The following is a 21,378-nucleotide window of genomic DNA, read 5'->3' as shown; positions in this document are numbered from 1 at the left end:
AACGAGCTTGAAGCATTGTTGTTTCTCGTGTCCTGTTCTACCACAATGAGTACATGTCATTGAGGTATTTAATTTGGTGATTGCAGCCGCTGTTGCCGAGAAGCCAATAACGCTGCTTTTATCTTGTGTTCGTTGAGTAGTATTGAGATGGGTCTCTTCTTGCTTCATATGAGAATACACACTCTCAAGAGTTAGCTCACCAAGTCGGCTAAGAAGGTTGGATCTGGCTGTTCCAAATCTGCTGTTGTTGAGTCCCATAAGAAACTGATGAATGAACGTCTTGTCTTGAATCTTACAGTATTTGGTCATGGAGGAGCAGCGATCATTACCACGACTACAAGTGAAAGCTGCTTCAAAATCAGACAGATCATCCCAATATACTTTGAGCTTCCCAAAGTATTCTTCAACAGTTTGGCCTTCTTGTCGGCAGGCGGCTAACTCCGCACGTAGTTGATGAACTTGTGTGTCATCACTTGTAGAAAACCGTTGTTTCAAAGCTGCCCATATTACTGATGCATCAGAAACTATAGAAATAGATGATCGAAGATGGGGCTTGATGCTGCTATAGATTCAGACAATGATCATTGAGTTGACCATATCCCAACACTTTGTTTCGTCCGTGTCTGTCGTTGATCGGAGGAGAGCTCCATTAATGAACACTAGTTTTCTTTTGGTGAGAAGAGAGTTGGTCATTAACTTTGCCCATCGTTCATAGTTAGAACCGTTTAAAAGAATTGGAGTTTGGACTTGGCCGGTACGATTAGAGGCATGAAGAAAATAAGGAGAGATCAAGGTTTGATCATTCGAAGATTTGCTGGATTCAGTTTCTTTATCGGTATTACCCATTCCTATGGTATCAGAGCAGGCGATCTATACCAAGAGTATTACAATTTGCTCAAATTGAAGAGGAAGATCAGACGGTCGATCATGGTTTTTATGGTTTTTAACCATGATACGAGTGTGCTTTTTGAGTCTTTTGAGTTGTTTTCTAGATTGTTTTTGAGTCTTTATAGAATTAGGTACTCATTGGCATGGATGGAACATAATGAAGCTAAATAGGAAGATTCGAAATGTTGGTGCGTGCGTTTTTCTTTAACATTCTTTGCTTTACTTTATGGAAATAAAATAATGATAAGGGTATTTGTTAGATAATGTATAGTACAAAAAAGAAAATTAACATTTTATAGTATATAGTCACAAACTACAGAATCAAATCTCAACTATTTTGGTCAAACGTTTCTCATACCTATACTTCAATGTCATGTAAATAGCAATCTGAATCGTGTTAAAATTCAAACTAACTATCTGAATTATATGAAATGTTGTCAATTTCAACATATGTTCTAACAGTGTTAAGCCAGATTTAACTGTGATGAGTCAAACGACTCGTGCCATCCATGTAGCAATGAGAAACATTTTATTAGTCCTAGTGATTTGTGGACGCCAAAGGTCGTCTGTCTTGTAAAATTCCGACTTAATACACAATTATACAATAAAATGTTTCTTTTTTGTACTATATAATAAAATGTTACTTTGAAAAAATGTTGAAATTGACAATATTACATATAGTTCATGTAGCAAATTTGAATTTTAACACAGTTCAGATTGTGAAAAAAATCCCAAACTTGCATAAAGAATACCTGATAATCAGTCCATCAACACCAAAAATGAGGAAAGGATTTCACACGAAACCTGGCCCACGACTAAAGGTTTCAATCATTAGGGTTTAATGGTAAAGAGAAGTGCGTTTCCGATTTCCCCGAGCGGAATCGAGCTGACCGGTTTTTATTCTAGGTTTTCTCTAGTTCCTGTGTATGTGCGGCTGTGACAGGAATAATAGTTTAGTTTGGTAATCTTTTGGTTATTATCCGGTTTAGTATGTATTTTGGTTTGTTTATCCGGCCGGCCTAGAGGGGAAGCTACCCAAGTGGTCGCTTCGGGTCCTCATATTTTTTTTTTTATAAATTTTTGTTTAAGAATATATTGATGTAGAAATGTAAAAAATGTCTAATTTGGTAAAAAACACATAAATTTTGTCCCAAAAATTAGATTTTAGTATGAATTTGAATCAAATTTTTTTAACATTTAGTGTAAATCTACTAAGAAAAGGCCTTTTAGTCGGACTGTGCGTAGGGCATCCAATAATATTGGACCGACACTGCGGTTTAGCAACACATTATATGTAAACCTTTCTCATTAGTGAGAATCATTCAACCAAATAACAAATATAATTTCACTATCTCTTCTTCTTTCTCACTCTATGTACGATTGTTCATCATCATCATCATACATCATCAAATCTGTTTGCTTCTAAGGTGATCTATTCTTCTTCTTTGATCATCTTTGGCTTGTAGTTTGCCCATTTCCCGAGTCCACAGTGGATTCCTGAATTGGAGTTTTATCAATCCGTTTATCCCGTTATAGCGGCTGTGTTTTTTTCTCGTCTAATTAATTCGTTTAGTTGGCTTTTCTAGTAACAATAGCTTGGGTTTTGTAAGATATCCACATGCTGGTGAAGATATTATCATTTCTTCCGACAAAAGAAGCTGTATCAACTTGTGTTTTGTCTAATCGATGGGAGTTTCTTTGGATGTGGTTGTCTAAACTCGAGTTCAATTCTCAGTCGGATCCAAGGCCTGGACTTGGGGATTTTTTAGACAAGAAGTTGCCATTACATAGAGCTCCCGTCATAGAAAGCTTGTGTTACCACGTAACTTGTAATTCACATATTAAACCTAAAAATGTGAAACAGTGGATTGAAATCACAATTTCTCGCTGTGTACGTGAGCTGGAAATTGATTATTATCCCAATGGTGAAAAAGTCTTCATATTTCTCAGTAGCTTGTTTACCTGCAAATCGCTCGTGACCTTGAAACTCCAACACATAAATCACACGGATGTTCCCTATATGGTTTGTTTTCACGCTCTTAAAACTTTGCAACTTGACGCTGTGTCATTCGTAGATGGAACATCTCTTCAGGATATGGTGGCTACGACGCTGTGAAAGTGTTCACTATTGTCGTCCCGACTTTGCAGAGTTTAATAAGGTATGTGATATTATTCAACTTTGCAGGGTATGTGATAAATACTCCATCAAGTATTTGAAACTTGAAGACTGGAATGAAGAGGAACATTACTGTTTGATTAAGAATATGCCTAAGCTGAGGGAAGCATATGTCGTGTCCCTTAATCCCAAGAGTCTTATGGGATCAATCACATTTGTCAAGCGTCTAACAATATGTTCAGAGGTAATTAATTTCCAAGTTGTGGATCCTATTTCTAGAATCCTCTGTTAATAAATTTTTATAATTAGTTTCTGATTGGCATTCAAGGCTCAGACATCCATCCTTTCCTATTTTTATTACTGTTATCTCCATTTTCTCTTTACCACTCTCTGATTCCCTCTCCACCACTCTTGTCTTGTCTTGATTGTCACACTAATAAAAGTCAGAAATTGGCATCTTCTCAAACCTTCGTCTCCTCCACTCGTCCTCTCCAATACTTGTTTACAGATCTCTGGACTTCTCCCATAGTCCCTGTAGATGCGTACAAACATTATCTCATTTTTGTTGACCATTTCACTCGTTACACATGGTACTACCCACTCAAACTAAAATCAGATGTCAAACTTACCTTTATTAGCTTTAAATCCATTGTTGAGAATCGATTTCCAACCAAAATTGACACTCTCTTTTCTGAGAATGGCGGTTAATTCATTGCCCTTCGTGATTGTCACATCGTCGAAATAGGTCTTTCTCTTCTTCATCACACCAAAATGCCAAACACCTAGTGTTCTTATGCCTTTGCCAATGTTGTCTATCTGATCAATCGCATGCCTACTCCTCTTCTCTCTTTAACTTCTCCATATCGTCATGTCTTTGCTATTGAACTCAACTACTCCAAAGTTCAAAATTTTGGCTGCCTATGTTTGCCATGGTTACACCCCTATCTCTGTCACTTGAACCCTGCTCCAGTCCATGTGTCATCTTGGGTTATTCCCCTCACTAAAAGTGTTTTTTGTGCCTAGACCCTTCCACAAAGCGGATCTATGTCTCACGCCATGTGCATTTTGTGGAAAACTCTTTTCACGCCAAATATTAAACTAAGCCGATCCCGACCACCTGGACACTGTCGCTATCGCTGCTTCCTGTCGCCACCGCACCAGTCGTAGGGAACGCTCTGATTCCTCCACCGACTCCCAGCTCCGATCAATCACCGTCAACCTCATCACCAGCCGTCGACTTGAATCCTGCTTCCTCCTCCTCATCGAGTCCACAACCATCTAGAGGTGTCAAATGGTCCGTCCATAGACCATCTGGGTGAGACCGGTTGGACATTTTGTTGTATGGGCGAAGTTGGACAGGTCCAAATGGACAATGGTCGTAAAAGTGTCCATGCCCATTAAGATCATGTCCAATTGGTCATGACCAATTGACCATGGATAGCCCATTTTTATTTATGTTATTTTTCACTTATAAAATCTGAGCTTTATTTTTGTTATTTTATTTTATAAAATCTGAATTTTATTTTTGTTGTTATTCATTTATAAAATCTATGTTTTATTTCTTTTATAAAATCTGAATTTTATTTTGTTGTTTTTTTATAAAATATGATTTTTTTGTTGTTTTTCTTGTAAAATCATACATTGAAATTAAAATTCAAAGTCAACGGAAAATCCCTTGACTCCTTGCTCTTTCAGCTCTTGTACCAGATGAGATGCTCTTCAGCTCTTGTACTTGTTTGAATCAATCTGAAACATAAGGAATATCATAAGAAACTCTTCACTTAAGATTCACATCATCACATAAGATTCAAATAACACTCGTTATTATAAGAGACTCGTTACATGTTGTTTAAATAAGTAAACATACATATGTGTTTAAGTAACATAAAACACAACACCAACCTAAAGCATAATCGAGAACACAACTTCTCTATTGAGAGTCTCTACTCACGAGCAAAGACTTAAACTACACTAACATTTCTCCAATTTGTTCAACAGTAGATTTTATAACTCTAGTCTAGTCTATCTATATAGCTAAAGCCACATCAAGTAACCAGATTAGACGAAATGATTAACCTAACCTCTGATTCAATAATGCAAATGGGCAAATAAAAATAAAGCCTTCAAAATTAGCTGTAGCTTTTCAAACAAATGCAGACACACACGACACCAGAAAACAACATTCCAAAGTTCTAAACACAAATATACTCTTACGGAATCATAACAAAGCTTTAGCCTTTAGAGAGAAAAAAAAGACAGAAAAAACCCTTACCTCCGCTCTGCAGCAGCTCTGCTCTTACCTCCGCTTCCTTCTCCAATCACAAACTGTTATGAATTCTAAGATGAATCAATTCCTAGTATTAAATAATGACTACTAATGACTAATCACATATTAAATCGACACACATATACTCTTACTGAATCATAACAAATGCTAACATAACTCAACGAAAGAGATGAAGGAGAAAGAGATGAAGGCGAAATCACAAAAAAAATAAGAAAGCCCACTAAATCGTTACCTGCTTTTGATTTGGATCAAGAAATTGAGATGAAGAATTGAAGATGGTGACTCAAACTTTCAAAGGAGGAGTGATACGGAGAAGAGAAGAAGAAATTTCCATTTTCCCCAAATTGGAAAACCTAGATTTTAAATAAATTTGGGCCGCCCAATGTCCAAATGGTTATGTTCAAATGGTCCACAAGCCCAATAGTCTTTTATCCATTTAAGACCATCTTAATTTTGGGCGTGACCATGACCACCCATAACAAAGTGGACATGGGCTTGCCCATGGACGGACCGTCCATTTGACAGCTATACAACCATCCCCTGGTCAGTTAAATTCGAATTCCTCTTCGTCGTCGTCATCTGGCTCATTGACAATCTTGGATCGTGATTCTTACACCGGTACAAACATGGCAGTCAATCATCATTCTCTCTCATCATCTCACACCTCCTCGGATACTACCAACAACAACACATCCCAAATCGACAACACGGCCCAACAAGATCCACCATTAATCAAAAAAGTCCAATAACTGCTTCTAGATCCACCAGTCAATCCTTTCACACGACACGCCCATCAACAGGCCCATCTTCAACACTGATGTGCGTGGTTTTTTTCACTCCAATCACTACAAGAAAACATGAATTTTACGACTACAAATGGCGACTCCATATGTAGTCGTTAGTTTTGGTGACTACATAGCGACTATTGGACGACTATTTTACGACTACAAATATTTAGTCGTATATCAGTCACTTATTTGCGACTACATATAGTAGTCGGTATTTTAGTCATAATTTAGCGACTACTTTATTACTATATCGCATACCAGAACAAGTAGTCGTTAAATAGTCGCCAATTTAGCGACTAATATGCAACTCGTGGTAAAAGGCGTTAAACAGTCGCATATCAGTCGCTATTTAAGAAAATCAAAATTTTCAAAATGTAACTTCAAATCCTTAACTTATATCATAAACTCTAAATCTTGAACTTTCAGTTCTTAATCTTAGAATTTTAATTCATATACCATATAACCAAAACATAACCATTATTATATATACATTAAACCAAACATTAATACTTATAAAAAAATCTAATTAACTCGTTATATCCAAAAACTGAGATTTAACACTTAAAATTATAGTTTTCCAAATCTAAAAACCTATAACCCAAACCCTATACCTTTAAACCCTAAACCTTCAATATTTAATCTTTTATAATTCTTACATAGAAATTTAATCATGAACCATGCAAGCAAGATATAACCATTATATATGTAAACAATCAATATGTAAATTTACTTTTAATTTAGTCATTGGAAAACCAAAAACTACTCGTTTTAAAAATACAAATCAAATATAATATTCTTCTAAATCTAAAACCCAATTCCCAAATCCTAAAATTTAAATCTTATTTCTGGAAGTATGAATTTAAAACTGCAAAATATATGATATCATGAAATTTTGATTCAATTAATTATTCTTTAAATAATGAATTGTTTTCATTGGATGATATGTAAACACAAGGATTTATACTATCAACTGTTGATTGATTTAATCCAACGGACAACATATCTTTTTTCCTTTCCTCCCCTTCTATCTCCTTGGCCGATGAGTCTTTCTCTTCTTCTCTCTCTCTTTTTTTTGGGTGGCGATTCTCATTTGTCTCCTCTGCCTGTTGCTTCATTCAGTTCGATCTTCATCTGTGTCTTTTCATCCTCTTAAGTTGTTAGATCTGTAACCAGAGCACTCTCTCGCGGATCTCAGATCTTAGATCTCAACCCCATCGTTTCATCGATACAAGGAAGATTTGCTTCCTTCCGTCTTCTTCTTTTTTATTAAATCCTTCCATTTCAGCTTGTTGTCAACTTGTTTCATTTATATTGGTGAATTACTGAGACGACCGCACCCGGATTCCCAGTCCTTGCACATGACACATAGGAAACAATCTCACCGGAACCCCATAATTCCGACGAGACAACCGGCGTAGAAATCGCTCTTTACAAAAACTTCCACAAATACACCAACACCACCTCATCTAGTTACTGAGTCACACAACCAACCACTTCTAACGACCTAGCGACCAAGTAAAAAGAGAGGTGGACTGGAATATTTGATTCCGTCCAGCCAGAGACAACACTTCCCCGCAACTACGCCAATTCACTATCAACTCCTCTATTACCCCCGAAACACAGGACATCACTTCAGTAATTTCTTATCATCCAAACCTAACTCCAGCTATCTTCCTATGACCCAAACACACAACAACATGCTGGTGTCGACCGACACCACCTTGGTGTCGCCCGACACCCCATCCTTACCACAAAACCGTCTATACCAGACCATAATACAAACACTTGACTATAACATAAACCAACCATTAATTTCACAATCTCACCGTTGGATACGAAGCTGATAGCACCACGGAGGTCTCCACTAAATTTCAGCCAAAGCGGACTCTATTTCATCTCCCAAACGTTGCTCCGAAGTAGTCATCTCAAACAAGTCCGCGCAGTCCATCTGCGGGTGTAGGTGTCGACCGACACCATAATGGTGTCAAACGGCACCAACCCAGAAAACACGATCCGAGCCTCTCTTCAAGCTCCTTCTCGTTGCAAATATCTAATCCTTCACAACTATCGATTCCCTAACCGATTAAGCATCAAACAACACAATTACCTGAATAACAGCTAGGAGAAAGCCTCCTTGTGTCTCCCCATCCACCAATCTCCCACCAATCTCCCATCTTTAATTTGTGCAATCCTGATTTTTTTTTAAAATAATAGGGATAGGAGCTTTCTTTCGGGACTTATGCACGAGATCACTCACAACAGATGGGATTCGACATCTAGAGGAAAATATACCTGTTATCCTCTGTAATCTTGAAAAGATATTTCTACCGTCTTTCTTCGATGTTATGTAGCATCTTCCGATTCATCTTCCTAGAGAAGCAGCATTTGGTGGTCCAGTTCAATATAGGTGGATGTATACATTTGAGCGATTCATGTTCCATCTAAAGAAAAAGGTCAAAAATTTAAGCAAAGTGGAAGGTTCCATCGTATCTCAGAGCATTAACGAAGAAACATCTAATTTCTCTTCATACTATTTCGCACCAAAAGTCCAAACAAAGAGCAGAAAACCAGGCAGTAACGACGACGGCAGGAACAAACCGGTTTATCTCACCCTTGTACCTGACATCTTCGCACAAGTTGGACGTTTAAGTGGAAAACGTAAGAAGAGGTGGTTCACAGATCAAGAACAAAGACACTTGCATACATATATCTTACTCAACTGTGAGGAAATATTCATATATGAAAGGTATATTTAATTTTGATTAACATGTTTTTTCAATTAATTTTATATTTTATTTATATTTAATTAATTTTAGTTAGGCATATATTTTTAAATTCTAGTTTTGATTGTATAATTAACAATTTCTTTTTTTTTGGCAGGATATATGTTGATCAAGTAAGAATGACTAATCCAAATATTACAGAGGAAGAACTTGGTAGCATGAAATACAGAGAGTTTTCGCAGTGGATGCAATTTTATGTGAGTTTAAATATTAAATTAATACTCTTCAATTAATTTATTTATGAGACTGAGTATAATAATAACTATCTATCAATTAAAAATATATATAGGTGCATTCATGTAAGATGCAGGGAGAAGTCTTACCAACGTGGTTAGAAGAGTTAGTGGGTGGTCCACTGTCACTTGCTATGTGTTCACCAATGTATTGTACACGTGGTTACACATTCAAGATTTTCCGTGACGGAGCTAGCCAAACGACGGTGAATTTTGGGATATCTACATGTGCAGGTGATATTATATACTACGGTGTGTTGAAAGAAATCATGGAAATAGAGTACCCGGGCATCATTAATTTGAAATGCATATTATTTATGTGTGATTGGTACGATACATGTATTGGAAGAGGCGTTCGACATAAAAATTTGGTGTCACAGAGGTTCATTCTAGAAGGAGACTCACCAAATATGATCCTTTTATACTTGGATCACAAGCAGACCAAGTGTGTTACATTAGTTACCCAAGAGTAACTCGGAAGAACGATCCTTGGATAACTGTTACGCAGATATATCCAAGAGGCCGAGTTAATGGGGTACAGGACCATGATCCGTTGCAACAAAGCTCTACTGAAGTTTTAAGTTCCACTGATATCTCCATGGAAAATAATACTTTGGTCGGTTTAGAAGAGAACACACTTGACGAGATACTAGAAAATTCTGATGCTGAGCTGGAAGAATTTGAAGAATATATCGATTCAGCATCATCATCTGAATATTCTTCTGATTCTGATTAATTAATGGAATGTAATTTGTTTTTTTTTCAATTCTGTAATAGTTTATTGGATGTAATAAAGTGTATTATTGAGCTTCGTCATGTTTGGTTCACATAAATTTATATTGTAATATATGAAGTTTGATTAACATAATTAAAACACGTTTATCCACTGAATTTGATTATAAAAATTTTCAAACTTTGGAAAATGAAATTACATATAATTAGTTTAAGTTTAAGGTTACATATAATTAGTTTAAGTTTAAGGTTAGTCCAATATAATATGTCTTGTGATTGTAAATATACTTTTAAACTTATTTAGCCCATTGTTTAATGTATAAAGCCTCTAATGGGCCGGTGTGTTCTCGATTTAGCCCATTTTTTATTGTCTAAAGCCACTAATATGAAGATAAACCTAATTAAGCATTCACGATCTCACTCCTCTTCGCAGTCTCTTCTTCTTCGTCTTCTCTCATAACCCTAGGCATTCTTTTCACAGTCTCTTCACAGATCCACCGTTGTTTGTCGCATACTCAGCGTTTACTTGCCGTCATTTCACCGTTTAGTCGGCGCCGCTCCTCCATGACGAACCCACCAATCCCACCACCGGTTAGTTTTTGTTTCGTCATAGATCGATCAACCCTTATTACGCTTCCCATTTGGATGAAGGCTTCACTTTCATTTTGTTCTTCTTTACACATGAGATTAGATAACTCTTAAAGAAACCTTAGCAATTGAACGTCCCTGTAAGATTATTTGTTCTCTATAAGCCAATTATGGGACTTAGGCTTCTCATATTTTCACTTCTCTTATTTGATGTCTAATTGTTGTATTTTGAATTATTTTTTTACTAACAGCTTTGTTTTCTCATTGTTGAACTTCAATCGTAATGCATTTCTTCAATATGTGTCACAACAGTTTAGTAGCTCAACACCAGAGTTTGACACATTTTAAAGGCCTTTCATAAGTGAAGACCAGAGAGGTAGTATTCTAGACTCTGAAACCAGTGTTCCTCCTCAGCCGCCGCAAACGGTTCTGTTCCACCAGCCGATGCAAACGGTTCTGTTCCACCAGCCAATGCAAACGGTTCTGTTCCACCAGCTTCAGTGGAGGACCTTCTCATTGCTCCAGGACGTGAAACTCTCAAGTATCTTCATCCTAAAGTGCAGCGAGGAGCTATTTGGTAAATTAAAAGTTAAACCTATATGTAAGATTTCTTACTTTAGATTTGGTCAGTTATTGATGGTATTAACTGGTTTTATGTAGGTTTAAGCGTGATCCATATGGTGTAATTACAAAGTCTATCTTGAGAATGCAAAAAACAGATGTCAAACATGCTTTCTTGACATATCGTTCTCTTCCCCTTGAGACTAAAGAACGGTGGTTCAAAGCTTTTGCGGTAAGATTCCTTCTATAATATATGTTTAATTCACATTGGACGTTTCTCTCTTGTTATTTACTTCATGTGTTTTTTTTTTTGGTTCAGCAAGAGTTTAACTGGGATCCCAGCATAACAAAAATAGTTGAGACGGGGTTTGAGAAACAAGCTGCCTATTCTTTCTCTAAGAACTTAGCTGAGTGGAAACACAAATGGAAATGCAATAAAGAGAAACCTATACATATGTCAGGTGATTTATGGAAGGAGTACATTAATCTTTGGCGTGATGAGAAAGTCGCAGGATTGGCAGCAACAAACTCACAAAAAAGGAGAAGCAACCCAGATGGTGAAGGAATTCCAGTGCACTTCAATGGAGCTAAATCATTCTAATAGGCGTAAAGATGAGATGGTAATTTTGAGTTTCTTTACATTTCTTAAGAATTATCATTCTAATGCATATTAATCATGTTCTTTTTCCATGTATATAAGACTATTGAAAATGGTGGAGTGGAGCCTAATATGCTGACTTTCATTGAGGATGTTTATAAAAGTAAAAAATCTGGTAAGATTGTCTACAAGAAGGCTAAGCAGATTGTGGAGACTTTAAAAGAACAGGTGCATGACCTCCAATCTAAAGAGCCACTTGAAGATGGATCGGTTCAGCCTATCAAGCTCTCTTGTTCTGAGATAAACGATTTGGTTCGCAAGGTGCGGAGATTTCTTTTTCACTCTTAACATGCTTTTTACTATCTTAGATCAACACTTGGATCATTGACACTTCTTAACTATTTGATTTTTAACATGATGTTTCCATATTTTTTACATTGATTCTCAGGCAATACCCAAAAAGAAAGGACACAGATTTGGATTTGGATCTCTTCCAGACCATGAAAAGGTAAATTCTCCCTTCCTACCCAGCTTGGATAATGACAAGAAGTTAGAAGAAGCATACAACCAGATTTCTGAGTTAGTTAAGGAGAAAGAGGAAAATACCAAGACAATCCAGTACTTGAAGGATGTTACTGAGAAGCTTCTCAACAAGTTTCCAGACTGTCGTCCACCTGAAGAAGAAGAAGAAGATGATGATGAAACTCAAAATTAGAGTGTCTTAACTTGGCTGGTTTTTTGTTGTATGATATAAGTGAATTACGGTTAATATAAGAATCTATTAATGTGGTTTTATTGACAATAACTTATATTAATATATTTTTAGTATTTTTCTGATTTTCAATTAATTTAGCATTTTTTTTTTAATTCTTTTTTATTTTCTGTATTTTACATTAATTTGACAATATTTTGGTAAAAAATAATTGGTCGGAATATGGTTGGAAATTTAAACGGTTGGATAACGGTCGGTAATATAGTCTCGACCGATTTATGCTGTCAGAAACTAGTCGGTATTATCCTAACCGAAATCCGACCGATTTTATCCAACAAAATTCCAACTAACGTTTCAATCGGAAATTTCCGACCGATTACTAACAAAATAAATTTCCGACCAGCGATTTCCAACCGATTTACTGTCGTCGGTTAATGGTTGGAAATGGCTCTTTCCGACCGTTTCCTGACTGATTTCACCGTCGGAAACTGCTATGTTTTCTTGTAGTGCACACATGAAGAAGATGGATCTCCCTTCTTCTCCTTTGTTCCTAACACAAGATCTCCACTCCACAGGAACAGCTCTCTCAAACAAGCCAAGAGTCACCACAATCTCTCAAGAACACTCCCTCTTCTCTTTTTCTCTCTGAAAGCGGCGACAAAAAGCCCTCCCCCAAAACCCTGAGTCGACCTCCTCTTTAAATATGTCGGTTTGGGCTTCCATTGAACCAAACCAACCCAAAATCGACACTTTAAATCAATCTTACCGAACCAGAAAAGCTGGCGTCGATCGACAAACCCATGGTGTCGATCGATACCCATCCCCAAATCCCACTATATGTTTCACGGATGTTACAATTACAACTGCACAATCAACATATATGAATCCTATTTGCTTGTTGAACACAAGATTGCATGGTCACAGAGAAATGGGCTGTTTTTTATGATTTATGGCGGAATACTAGATCTATCAAATCAAGTATTCTTCTTATCCAGGTTCATATCATTGAAGCAATATATATATATATATATATATATATATATATATATATATATATTTTCGATTTTCCTTTTGGTAATTTAATCTGTATATCATGTGTTTTGGTAATGAGGGTATCCAAATTGCTACAACTGTCTACCTAAGTTAAAAAACATGGATCCGTAGAATGTTTATTCTGCTAAAAAGCTTTTATGTGGACGTCTAATTAAAAGTTTATTCTTTATATTGGGTAAGTTGAGGAATTTGGTTTGAGCAACTTCTAAGCAAAAATTTGGTGAGTCACTATTCTACTTTGACATCCGGAAAGCATGAAGTTCTCAATGTTCAAGGTAAGCTTATATGCAAGGTAAGCTCTCTAGGGTTTCCAAGATTCATGGATTTCACACAACAATTACACAAAATTTAATGAAGGATCTTCATCTGTTTCCTCATTGATTTGATGCAACATCTTGATAGACCTGGTGTGAGCTTTTGTTCACGCACAACTTATGATAACAATGTTATAACCAATGCTTTTGAGTTTTATAAAAAAACCAGGTATTTGCATGTGTAGTGATAGACTGATAGTGTTGACTTTTGTTGTATTTCAAAGAGAGGATTTTTTTTTGGGTTTGCAGATGGTAGTTGTTGTAGATGATGAGGCCAAAAAATGAATGAGATTTTATTAAGTTGGCATCGTTGTTACACCTGAAGCTATTTCTTGGTGGTTAAGCATGGGACTGGAATCTTGTGTGTGAGTAGGAAAGGCGAAGCTGAGATTCAAGATTGTTGTAGAGAAAGATGTGGTAAGTTAAGGTAATCTTTATGGACTTGGAAGCCTCAAAGAAGAAGATACAGCACATGTTATTGGTAGAAAAGTACTTGCGCCAAACTGATCCGGCCTTTGTGGACTTCCTTGAGTTTGAATCAAGTGAAGCACCCATCGAGCCTCCAACATAAAGACCATTTCTTTCTTAGGTTACTTATCTCTATTTCTTAACTCATGAACTTGTCACTTTGGCGTATGTTTTGTTCCTTGTGACTTGTGATAATCTTAGTTTTAGATTGATCATATTGGTTGTGTCTTTTGGTTTATTGCAAATGTGGTATACTTTTGGTTTTTATTTCTATAGAAAATTGGCTTCGTGAATCAGGAATACAACAAATTCCAATTCAAAACAAAACCAAAAAAAACAATTCTGGTTTCTATTCAAAAACAAATCTGTCCTTAAGTAGTTGGCAAATAGTCACTAAAACTTTCGAACAGAGTTGCAACATTTTCCTCAAAATAGTGGCGAAGTAGTAGTTATTTAGTCACAAAATTTAACAACTACATTATGACTACACTTAAACTAATCCTGTTCACATTGTATTAATTGTAAAATAGTCATAATACAGTCGTAAATATTTACGACTATTTTACGACTAAGTTTACGACTACAGATTTTAGTCATAAAAGAGTCGCTATTTACCGACTATTTTACGACTATTTTTTCATACCGACTAACGATTTACGACAACATTGGTTAGTCGTAAATAGTCGTTATATCTTATTTAGCGACTATTTCTGCAGTCGTAAATTGCATGTTTTCTTGTAGTGAATCTCTTTACCTTAAAAAGACCACATGAGTACTGCAAGTGCACAGTTAATCGGTTAAAATATTTAAGGATCAATCCCACAGAGAGAGAGTTGTTGTTTAGAGAATTCGTCGGAAGAGATGTAAGGCTATGACTCAATAAAAAGGGTTTTGCTTGTCACGGTCGTAAGTAAGCAAATAAACGAAAATAAAGCAAGTAAAATAAATGAGACAAGCATTCAGCATCAAGGGGAATCACAGGGGATCAATGATCTATCTATCTAGGAAAGTTTAGGTTTAGTTTGTTTATCTAAGAATCGTACTACGAAACACGAAAAACCCATTAACTTATATGTCACAAGCTAACCGTCTAAGATTCCTATATTCCGTTACTCAACTATCGCAGGCAACGACACATAGATGAAAGCATTTAAAACAGGTTCGACTCTAATCCATGAAGTTCCATAGGTAAGTTGTATGTGCTTTCTATGACACGACACACATCTAAGCTAGGTGAAGCACATATGCAAGTTTTTAGTGACGCACACACACTTTAGATCATAGTTAGTTCATGAGACTAATTTAAAGCATTGAGCAAAGACTTAGAATTAAATATGGAATAAAGAAAATATCAATCTAACAAACCCTAAAAATTGCCACCTTAAACTAAGATCATCTCCCCCCTTTGACTATCCCTTTAAACCCAACTAGAAAACTACTCTAGCATGTTTAAGGGAATCATCAAAGCATGGTTGAATAAACTTATATACATAAACGAATAAATGGAAAAAGGGTTTTAGACCATCATTATCGGTCATACTAATAAAAATGTCTCACGAAAAAACTAAGACAAAATTTTAAGACATCCCATAATTTGAGGATGTGAAATGTCTCCCTAGACATTATTATTTCTTTTTTTAATATTTTTATTTTATTTTTAAAGACAACTCCACAAGATGACCAATGGAGATGCTCTTCGATATTACTGAAATGATTGTAAACAGAGTTGTAAAGATCTTCTTCCTTTTTGAAAACTAGAACAAACGATGGAACAAAGAAAGAGAAAGAGTTGGTGAACTTCAAAGGCTTCAAGCACTACAAGAAAACAGGGTAATTTCCGACGGACGTACTGACGGAAATTTGTCTGTCGGAAATTACTGACGGATTTCCGACAGTTATCTGACGCCGAATGATTTCGTCGGTTTTTCGTCGGTAAGTTACCGACAGACTTTATCCGTCGGAAAACCGTCACTTTTTCCGACGACCCAAAGTATCCGTTCTTATAGCCGTTTTATGACCATTGCAGTTTCAAAATTTACCGACGGATTATTGACGGATTACCGACGGAAACCATTCTATATAAACAAATTGCTTTGTCTCATGTTCTCACTCTTTTTTCAGAAAAAAACGTACGTAAAATGTCTTCTTCTTCTTATTTTCGATCGTGGATGGAAGGACCGATGCTCAATCCAGAATCAAATTTATTGAATGATGAGTATGCTCGTGGTGTTGGTGAATTTATGGAATTGGCTTGTCAACAACCGATCGCTCTAAAAACCCGTAAGTTGAAATGTCCATGTTCGATTTGTCAGAATTCTCACAATATTAGGATTGATTTAGTATGGGGTCATCTTTATTCCAATGGTTTTATGCCGGGTTACAAGATTTGGTTTCTCCATGGTGAAAGACCAGAGTACAATAGTTCTAGCGAACCATATATTGATGGTAGAGTAGAGGAACCTAGAACAGAAGTAGATTATGGTGTGGGTTCTCTTGAGATGGTGAATGATGCATATAGGGAAAATATGCAATCGATGGGTCAAAATGTTGATAGTTTAGAGGAGCCTAATGCAGAGGCACACACGTTTTTTTCTATGTTAGACGCAGCTAAGCAGCCGTTATATGGAGGTTGTAGAGACGGTCATTCCGCTTTGTCATCTGCAAGCAGATTGATGACCATAAAGACGGACTATAATTTGGCTGAGGAATGTGTGGATGCGATAACTGATTTTGTGAAAGACATTTTGCCGGAAGATAATCATTTTCCAGGTACATATTACGAGATTCTGAAATTGGTCGCCGGTCTTGGTTTGCCTTATCAAATGATAGATGTATGCGAAGATAATTGCATGATCTATTGGAGAGAAGACGAAGATAGGACAAGGTGTCGATTTTGTCAAAAACCAAGATATCAGGATAGAATCGGTAGGGTTCCAGTTCCATATAAGAGGATGTGGTATTTACCGATCACGGAAAGGTTGTAGATCATGCATCTGAAGCGATTATATCAATCTGAGCATACGGCAGGTCCAATGAGATGGCACGCAGAACATAGATCAAACAGAGAGATTACGCATCCTTCAGATGCGGAAGCATGGAGGCATTTCCAATCTGTGTATCCGGATTTTGCGTATGAGCGACGAAACGTGTACCTAGGATTATCTACAGATGGTTTCAACCCATTTGGAAAGCATGGAAGACAGTATTCGTTGTGGCCAGTAATCGTAACACCTTATAACTTACCACCATCTTTGTGCATGCGTCGAGAGTTTCTTTTCTTTTCGATTTTGGTTCCCGGTCCAAATCATCCAAAGAGGTCTCTTGATGTGTTTCTCCAACCGTTGATATATGAGTTGAAAATGTTATGGGATCATGGTGCTACAACATATGATGTATCAACCAAGCAGAATTTCCAGATGCGTGCAGCACTTATGTGGATTTACATGGCGTTAATACGCTCTTACTACCCAAATTATACCGAGGCAAAACTTGAGGAGCATAAGCAAAGAGATTTCGCGCCTTGGTTGAAATATTATGTAAGTGTTTTACTATTTTGGTTTAATATATATACAATAATTAAATATTGTTAATTTATTTAAATATTAAGGTTAACGATGAAAGCGAGAAAGGTCAAACATTTCCATCATGGCTAGTAGAGTTAGTAATATTTGCTTTCAAAATTTTTAGTAAAATAAATAAATGTAATTAACTTAATAATTAAAAAAATAATTAAAAATAAATGGTAAATTCCGTCGGTAATTCGGTCGGTAAAACAAATCCGTCGGTAATCCGTCAGAAATTACCAACGGGTTACCGACGGATACTTTCGTCGGGTTAGTAAAATTTTGGTCGGTTTTCCTTGTGCTGTCGGTAATCCGTCGGTTTTTACCGACGGATACTGACAGATTTCGGATGGAGTTTTGTAAAACCTCTAATTTTTGTTCTATAACGCACATATTTAATAAGAGATGTATAAAGTATGAAGTTTCAATGACTATATAATCTTCTTTTAAACTAAAATCTTCAAAATTTGTGTTTAAAAAAAATGAATATGTTGTTTGCCTAAAGTACTAATAGAATGATATTATATCTTATGGGTAAATGTTTTTAAATTATCAATTTTTTTTATTTTTCATAATTTACTCATATTTGTCAAGAAAAAATATAAACTACATAATATAAGCATATTTGTCAAGAAAAATAATAAGATTAAGGGTTTTAATATCTAATACGTCGGTAAATAGTCGGAACACCGTCAGAAAAGTATTCTGTCGGTAATCCGTCAGTTTTTTCTGACGGATTAACGACGGATTGCGAAATTTCACCCTGGGAACGAAATACAATTAAATTTTCGGTATCGCGGGGAATAAAATTTTTTATTGAATTCCGACGGATGTTCCGTCGGTATTTCCGTCGGTAACATCGATAAAACCTAAGTCATTTCATCTTCTTTCTCGCACTCATCGACATAACGCCAACTTCTCAAATCCTCTCTCTCGCTCTCGCAACCAAAATTCCGGCGACGAATCAGCTTCCAATCCGGCGACTTCCGGCGTCGAAACCAGCTGCTATTCCGGCGGCTTTCTTCCCTCATCCGGCGGCTTTCTTCCCTCCGGCGGATTTCTCTACTTCGGCGGATTTCTCTACTCCGGCGGCTGTCTCTACTCCCGCGGATCTACTCCGGCGGCTCTCTTTAAAGAATGGCGTAAGTTCTCTCATTTTTATCATATTTTCTTAATTTTTGTTTAGTTTTTTAGGATTATGGTATATTTATTAGATTTTATGAAGATTTGGATTTAGATTAATTTGAAGATTTAGAGTGTTAGATTTGTTAGAGTGTGATTTGCTAGACTGTGATTTGATGAATGATGAATTGGATTTCATTTTTGTTTTTGTTAGGGTGTTAGATTTCGTTTTTTTTTTGATGATTTGGTTTTTGTTTAATTGTTTTATCTTGTTTTTTTTCTAGAAATTTTATTTTTTGGTTAAAAGTTTAGTTATTTGGTATTATTGTAAAATATGTGTTAATGTTATAAATTATGTGTTAATTTAGTTTTTGAAGAAAAAAACTAAAAATGATTTTGGAAAAAAACTAATACTGTTATTTTTGGAAAAAACTAATTTTTGTGTTTTTGGTAAAACAATCATTTATGTTCTTTAATTAAACTAAAACTCTGGATTTATATTTCTTAATTATCAAACTCAAATCGTTTTTCAGCTTAAAATTTACCATCTTTTTGTGCCTCTCTTGTTTCACCATCGTTCTTCAGATTTGACTTGGCATCCGGATATCACCAACAACGTTCGAAAAGAGTTTAAGAAGGCGGCTGCTAGACAATATTCTAAGATGTTGAATGAGTGGAAGCAAAAGTGGAAGAAAGGAAAGGTGCCAAAAGGGTTGAGCGATGATCTCTTCCAAGGTTTGATTCAATATTGGGGTGAAGTAAATACAGTTTCACTTTCCTCAAAATATTCTCAGAATAGAAGGAGCGACCGTGGCGGGTTGGGCATGGCAACCCACAACAATGGTCCAGTTAGCGCCTATACCCGACAACGCCAATTTGTAAGTTTTAAGATTTCGTATAATTGTTATTTTTTATCATTAATAAGACAATCTTTATATAATTAAAATACTTCTTTTAGACTATTAGGGATGGTGTGGTACCAGACCATATTACTTTGATGGAGGATATGCATACCAACAAAAAGACCAAACAAATACAAGATGGTAGAGCTAAGCTGGTTGTTGAGAGTTCGAGGAGGCGGCAAGAGGAGATAATCAGTTCCCAACAATCTTCTGAAGGATCGGAGTCTACTGTTGAACTTGGAAGAGAGAAATTAAACGAGATTTTTTATGAGGTAATATTTGTTTTTTTTTAAATTTGATTTTACTTTGTTTTGTTTTAAAATGTTTGAATAATTTTTAAAATGAATGTGTAGGAAACTGAAAAAAAACAAGGGACGGATTTTTGGACTTGGAAATCTCTCCCAACAAAGCCCGTTATCTGAATCAATGGGTTACTCATTTGCTCCCACACAAGAGTTCCAACAAGCTCTGCAAGAGAAGGATTGCAGCATTGGAAAAGGAAATGGAAGAACAAAAAGCGGAGAACAAAAGAAGGGACGAGGAGAACAAGAAGAGGGATGAGGATCTAGCAGCGTTCATGAGCGAGATGCGGGCATGTTTGTACGATCTAGATTCGGGCAGGATCTAGCAGGGATGAGGATCTAGATTTCTGAATTCTAGCTTTGTTTTGTAAAATATTTATGTTTTCGGTTTTTAGAACATTTTCCATGTTTGTACGAAATAATATTTCCCTAAAATTTTTAAATATTAATATATAATCATTTCTATTTTAACAAAAATTTTAGTATTAAAATTTGAATAATTATGCAATTTAAAAAAAATACAAAAAATACATCAGTCGGTAATCAGTCGGAAATGACAGACTTTTTCGAAGAAATCGGTCGGTAATCTGTCGGAAACGATGGATTTTTTCGAAACATTCCGTCGGTATTCTGTCGGAAATGACGGAGTTTTTCGAAAATCAATCAAATTTCTACATAAGTCTAGCTGATGGTTCACACAAAGATGTAGTTGGTAAATTGGAGAGCCTCCTAGTCAAGATAGGCAAGGCAAGAATTCCCACTGATTTCATCATAATAAAGATGGATAAGGAGGTAGAGTATCCAATCTTGCTTGGGAGACCATTCCTTGCCACAGCAGGAGCAATCATTGATGTTAAGGAGAGGCTGATAAGGTTGAACATATCTGAAGGTTTGACCATGAACTTTGATATTACAAATCCATCTAACCTACCAACCATTGGAGGTCAACCATTTAAGATTGAAGATAAGGATGATTTTGGGGTTTTGAGAGAAGAAGAGACTTCAACAGCTAAGGTCACATCTCATGAGGAATCAGTTCAACATCTTAAGGGTTCAGTTCACGAGCTGACTGATCTGGTGAAGGATCTTCAAGTTAAGCTCAACAAGAGGTCTTTGAAGAAGGCAAGACCAAGACTCAAGTTTAAGAAGCAGCAAAGCTCAAATGTTAAGGAAGTAGTGATCAAGAAGGAACACCAAGGTTACCAAGTAGAACCAGGGGGATTTCATCACCTCCTTGGTATCTAAACAAAGCCTAAGAAGGCAATCAAAAGTCAAGCTTAGTGACTTTAAACAAGCTCACTAGGGAGGAAGTCCCTAAGGTATCCATGTACATATTGCTTAAGGTTTTTGGTATTTTGATTTTTGTTT

At 36.2% G+C, this 21,378-nt stretch overlaps 2 protein-coding genes, 1 long non-coding RNA gene and 2 pseudogenes across 4 annotated transcripts; 4 read left to right on the top strand and 1 right to left on the bottom strand.

The window, feature by feature from the left end:
- Nucleotides 1-2,506: 2,506 nt before the first annotated feature.
- On the top strand, nt 2,507-3,296 carry LOC109127341 (FBD-associated F-box protein At5g38590 pseudogene; annotated as a pseudogene).
- Nucleotides 3,297-4,557: 1,261 nt separating this feature from the next.
- On the bottom strand, nt 4,558-5,646 carry LOC104724238 (uncharacterized). The gene is made up of 3 exons (XR_757584.3): nt 5,524-5,646; nt 5,277-5,329; nt 4,558-4,750 (listed from the first exon to the last, which is right to left on the bottom strand). It is a non-coding gene; the product is annotated as an uncharacterized LOC104724238 (long non-coding RNA).
- Nucleotides 5,647-8,424: 2,778 nt separating this feature from the next.
- Nucleotides 8,425-9,831, top strand: LOC147934509 (uncharacterized; annotated as a pseudogene).
- A 395-nt stretch (nt 9,832-10,226) lies between these two features.
- On the top strand, nt 10,227-12,418 carry LOC104724239 (uncharacterized). 2 transcript variants are annotated; one of them, XM_087471290.1, is made up of 7 exons: nt 10,231-10,418; nt 10,728-10,992; nt 11,076-11,208; nt 11,296-11,342; nt 11,438-11,596; nt 11,677-11,895; nt 12,023-12,418. In XM_087471290.1, exons 5-7 carry the CDS (start codon nt 11,474-11,476, stop codon nt 12,287-12,289), a joined length of 609 nt encoding a protein of 202 aa, XP_087327416.1. In that variant the 5' UTR covers nt 10,231-10,418; nt 10,728-10,992; nt 11,076-11,208; nt 11,296-11,342; nt 11,438-11,473; the 3' UTR covers nt 12,290-12,418. The 2 variants fall into 2 exon arrangements, with proteins under 2 accessions (XP_010441004.1, XP_087327416.1); XM_010442702.2 differs by having other exon boundaries at nt 10,227-10,418; nt 11,296-11,596.
- A 3,841-nt stretch (nt 12,419-16,259) lies between these two features.
- LOC147934508 (uncharacterized) lies at nt 16,260-17,105 on the top strand. The gene has a single exon (XM_087472653.1). It carries the CDS (start codon nt 16,260-16,262, stop codon nt 17,103-17,105), a length of 846 nt encoding a protein of 281 aa, XP_087328779.1.
- Nucleotides 17,106-21,378: the final 4,273 nt, after the last annotated feature.

Source organism: Camelina sativa, chromosome 11 (genome assembly GCF_030686135.1).
Source record: "Camelina sativa cultivar CO46 ecotype springtype chromosome 11, ASM3068613v1".
NCBI classification, from domain to species: domain Eukaryota; kingdom Viridiplantae; phylum Streptophyta; class Magnoliopsida; order Brassicales; family Brassicaceae; genus Camelina; species Camelina sativa.
Note: the sequence above shows the minus strand (reverse complement) of the source record. Positions and strands in the feature narration are given on the sequence as shown.

What these genes read in the sequence shown, in the direction of transcription:
- LOC104724239 (XM_010442702.2), top strand. Translation starts at nt 11,474, where the DNA reads ATGAGAAAGTCGCAGGATTGGCAGCAACAAACTCACAAAAAAGGAGAA. An exon ending in ATAGGCGTAAAGATGAGATG is followed by an intron (nt 11,597 to 11,676) that starts GTAATTTTGAGT and finishes CATGTATATAAG; the next exon opens with ACTATTGAAAATGGTGGAGT. An exon ending in TAAACGATTTGGTTCGCAAG is followed by an intron (nt 11,896 to 12,022) that starts GTGCGGAGATTT and finishes ATTGATTCTCAG; the next exon opens with GCAATACCCAAAAAGAAAGG.
- LOC147934508 (XM_087472653.1), top strand. Translation starts at nt 16,260, where the DNA reads ATGTCTTCTTCTTCTTATTTTCGATCGTGGATGGAAGGACCGATGCTC.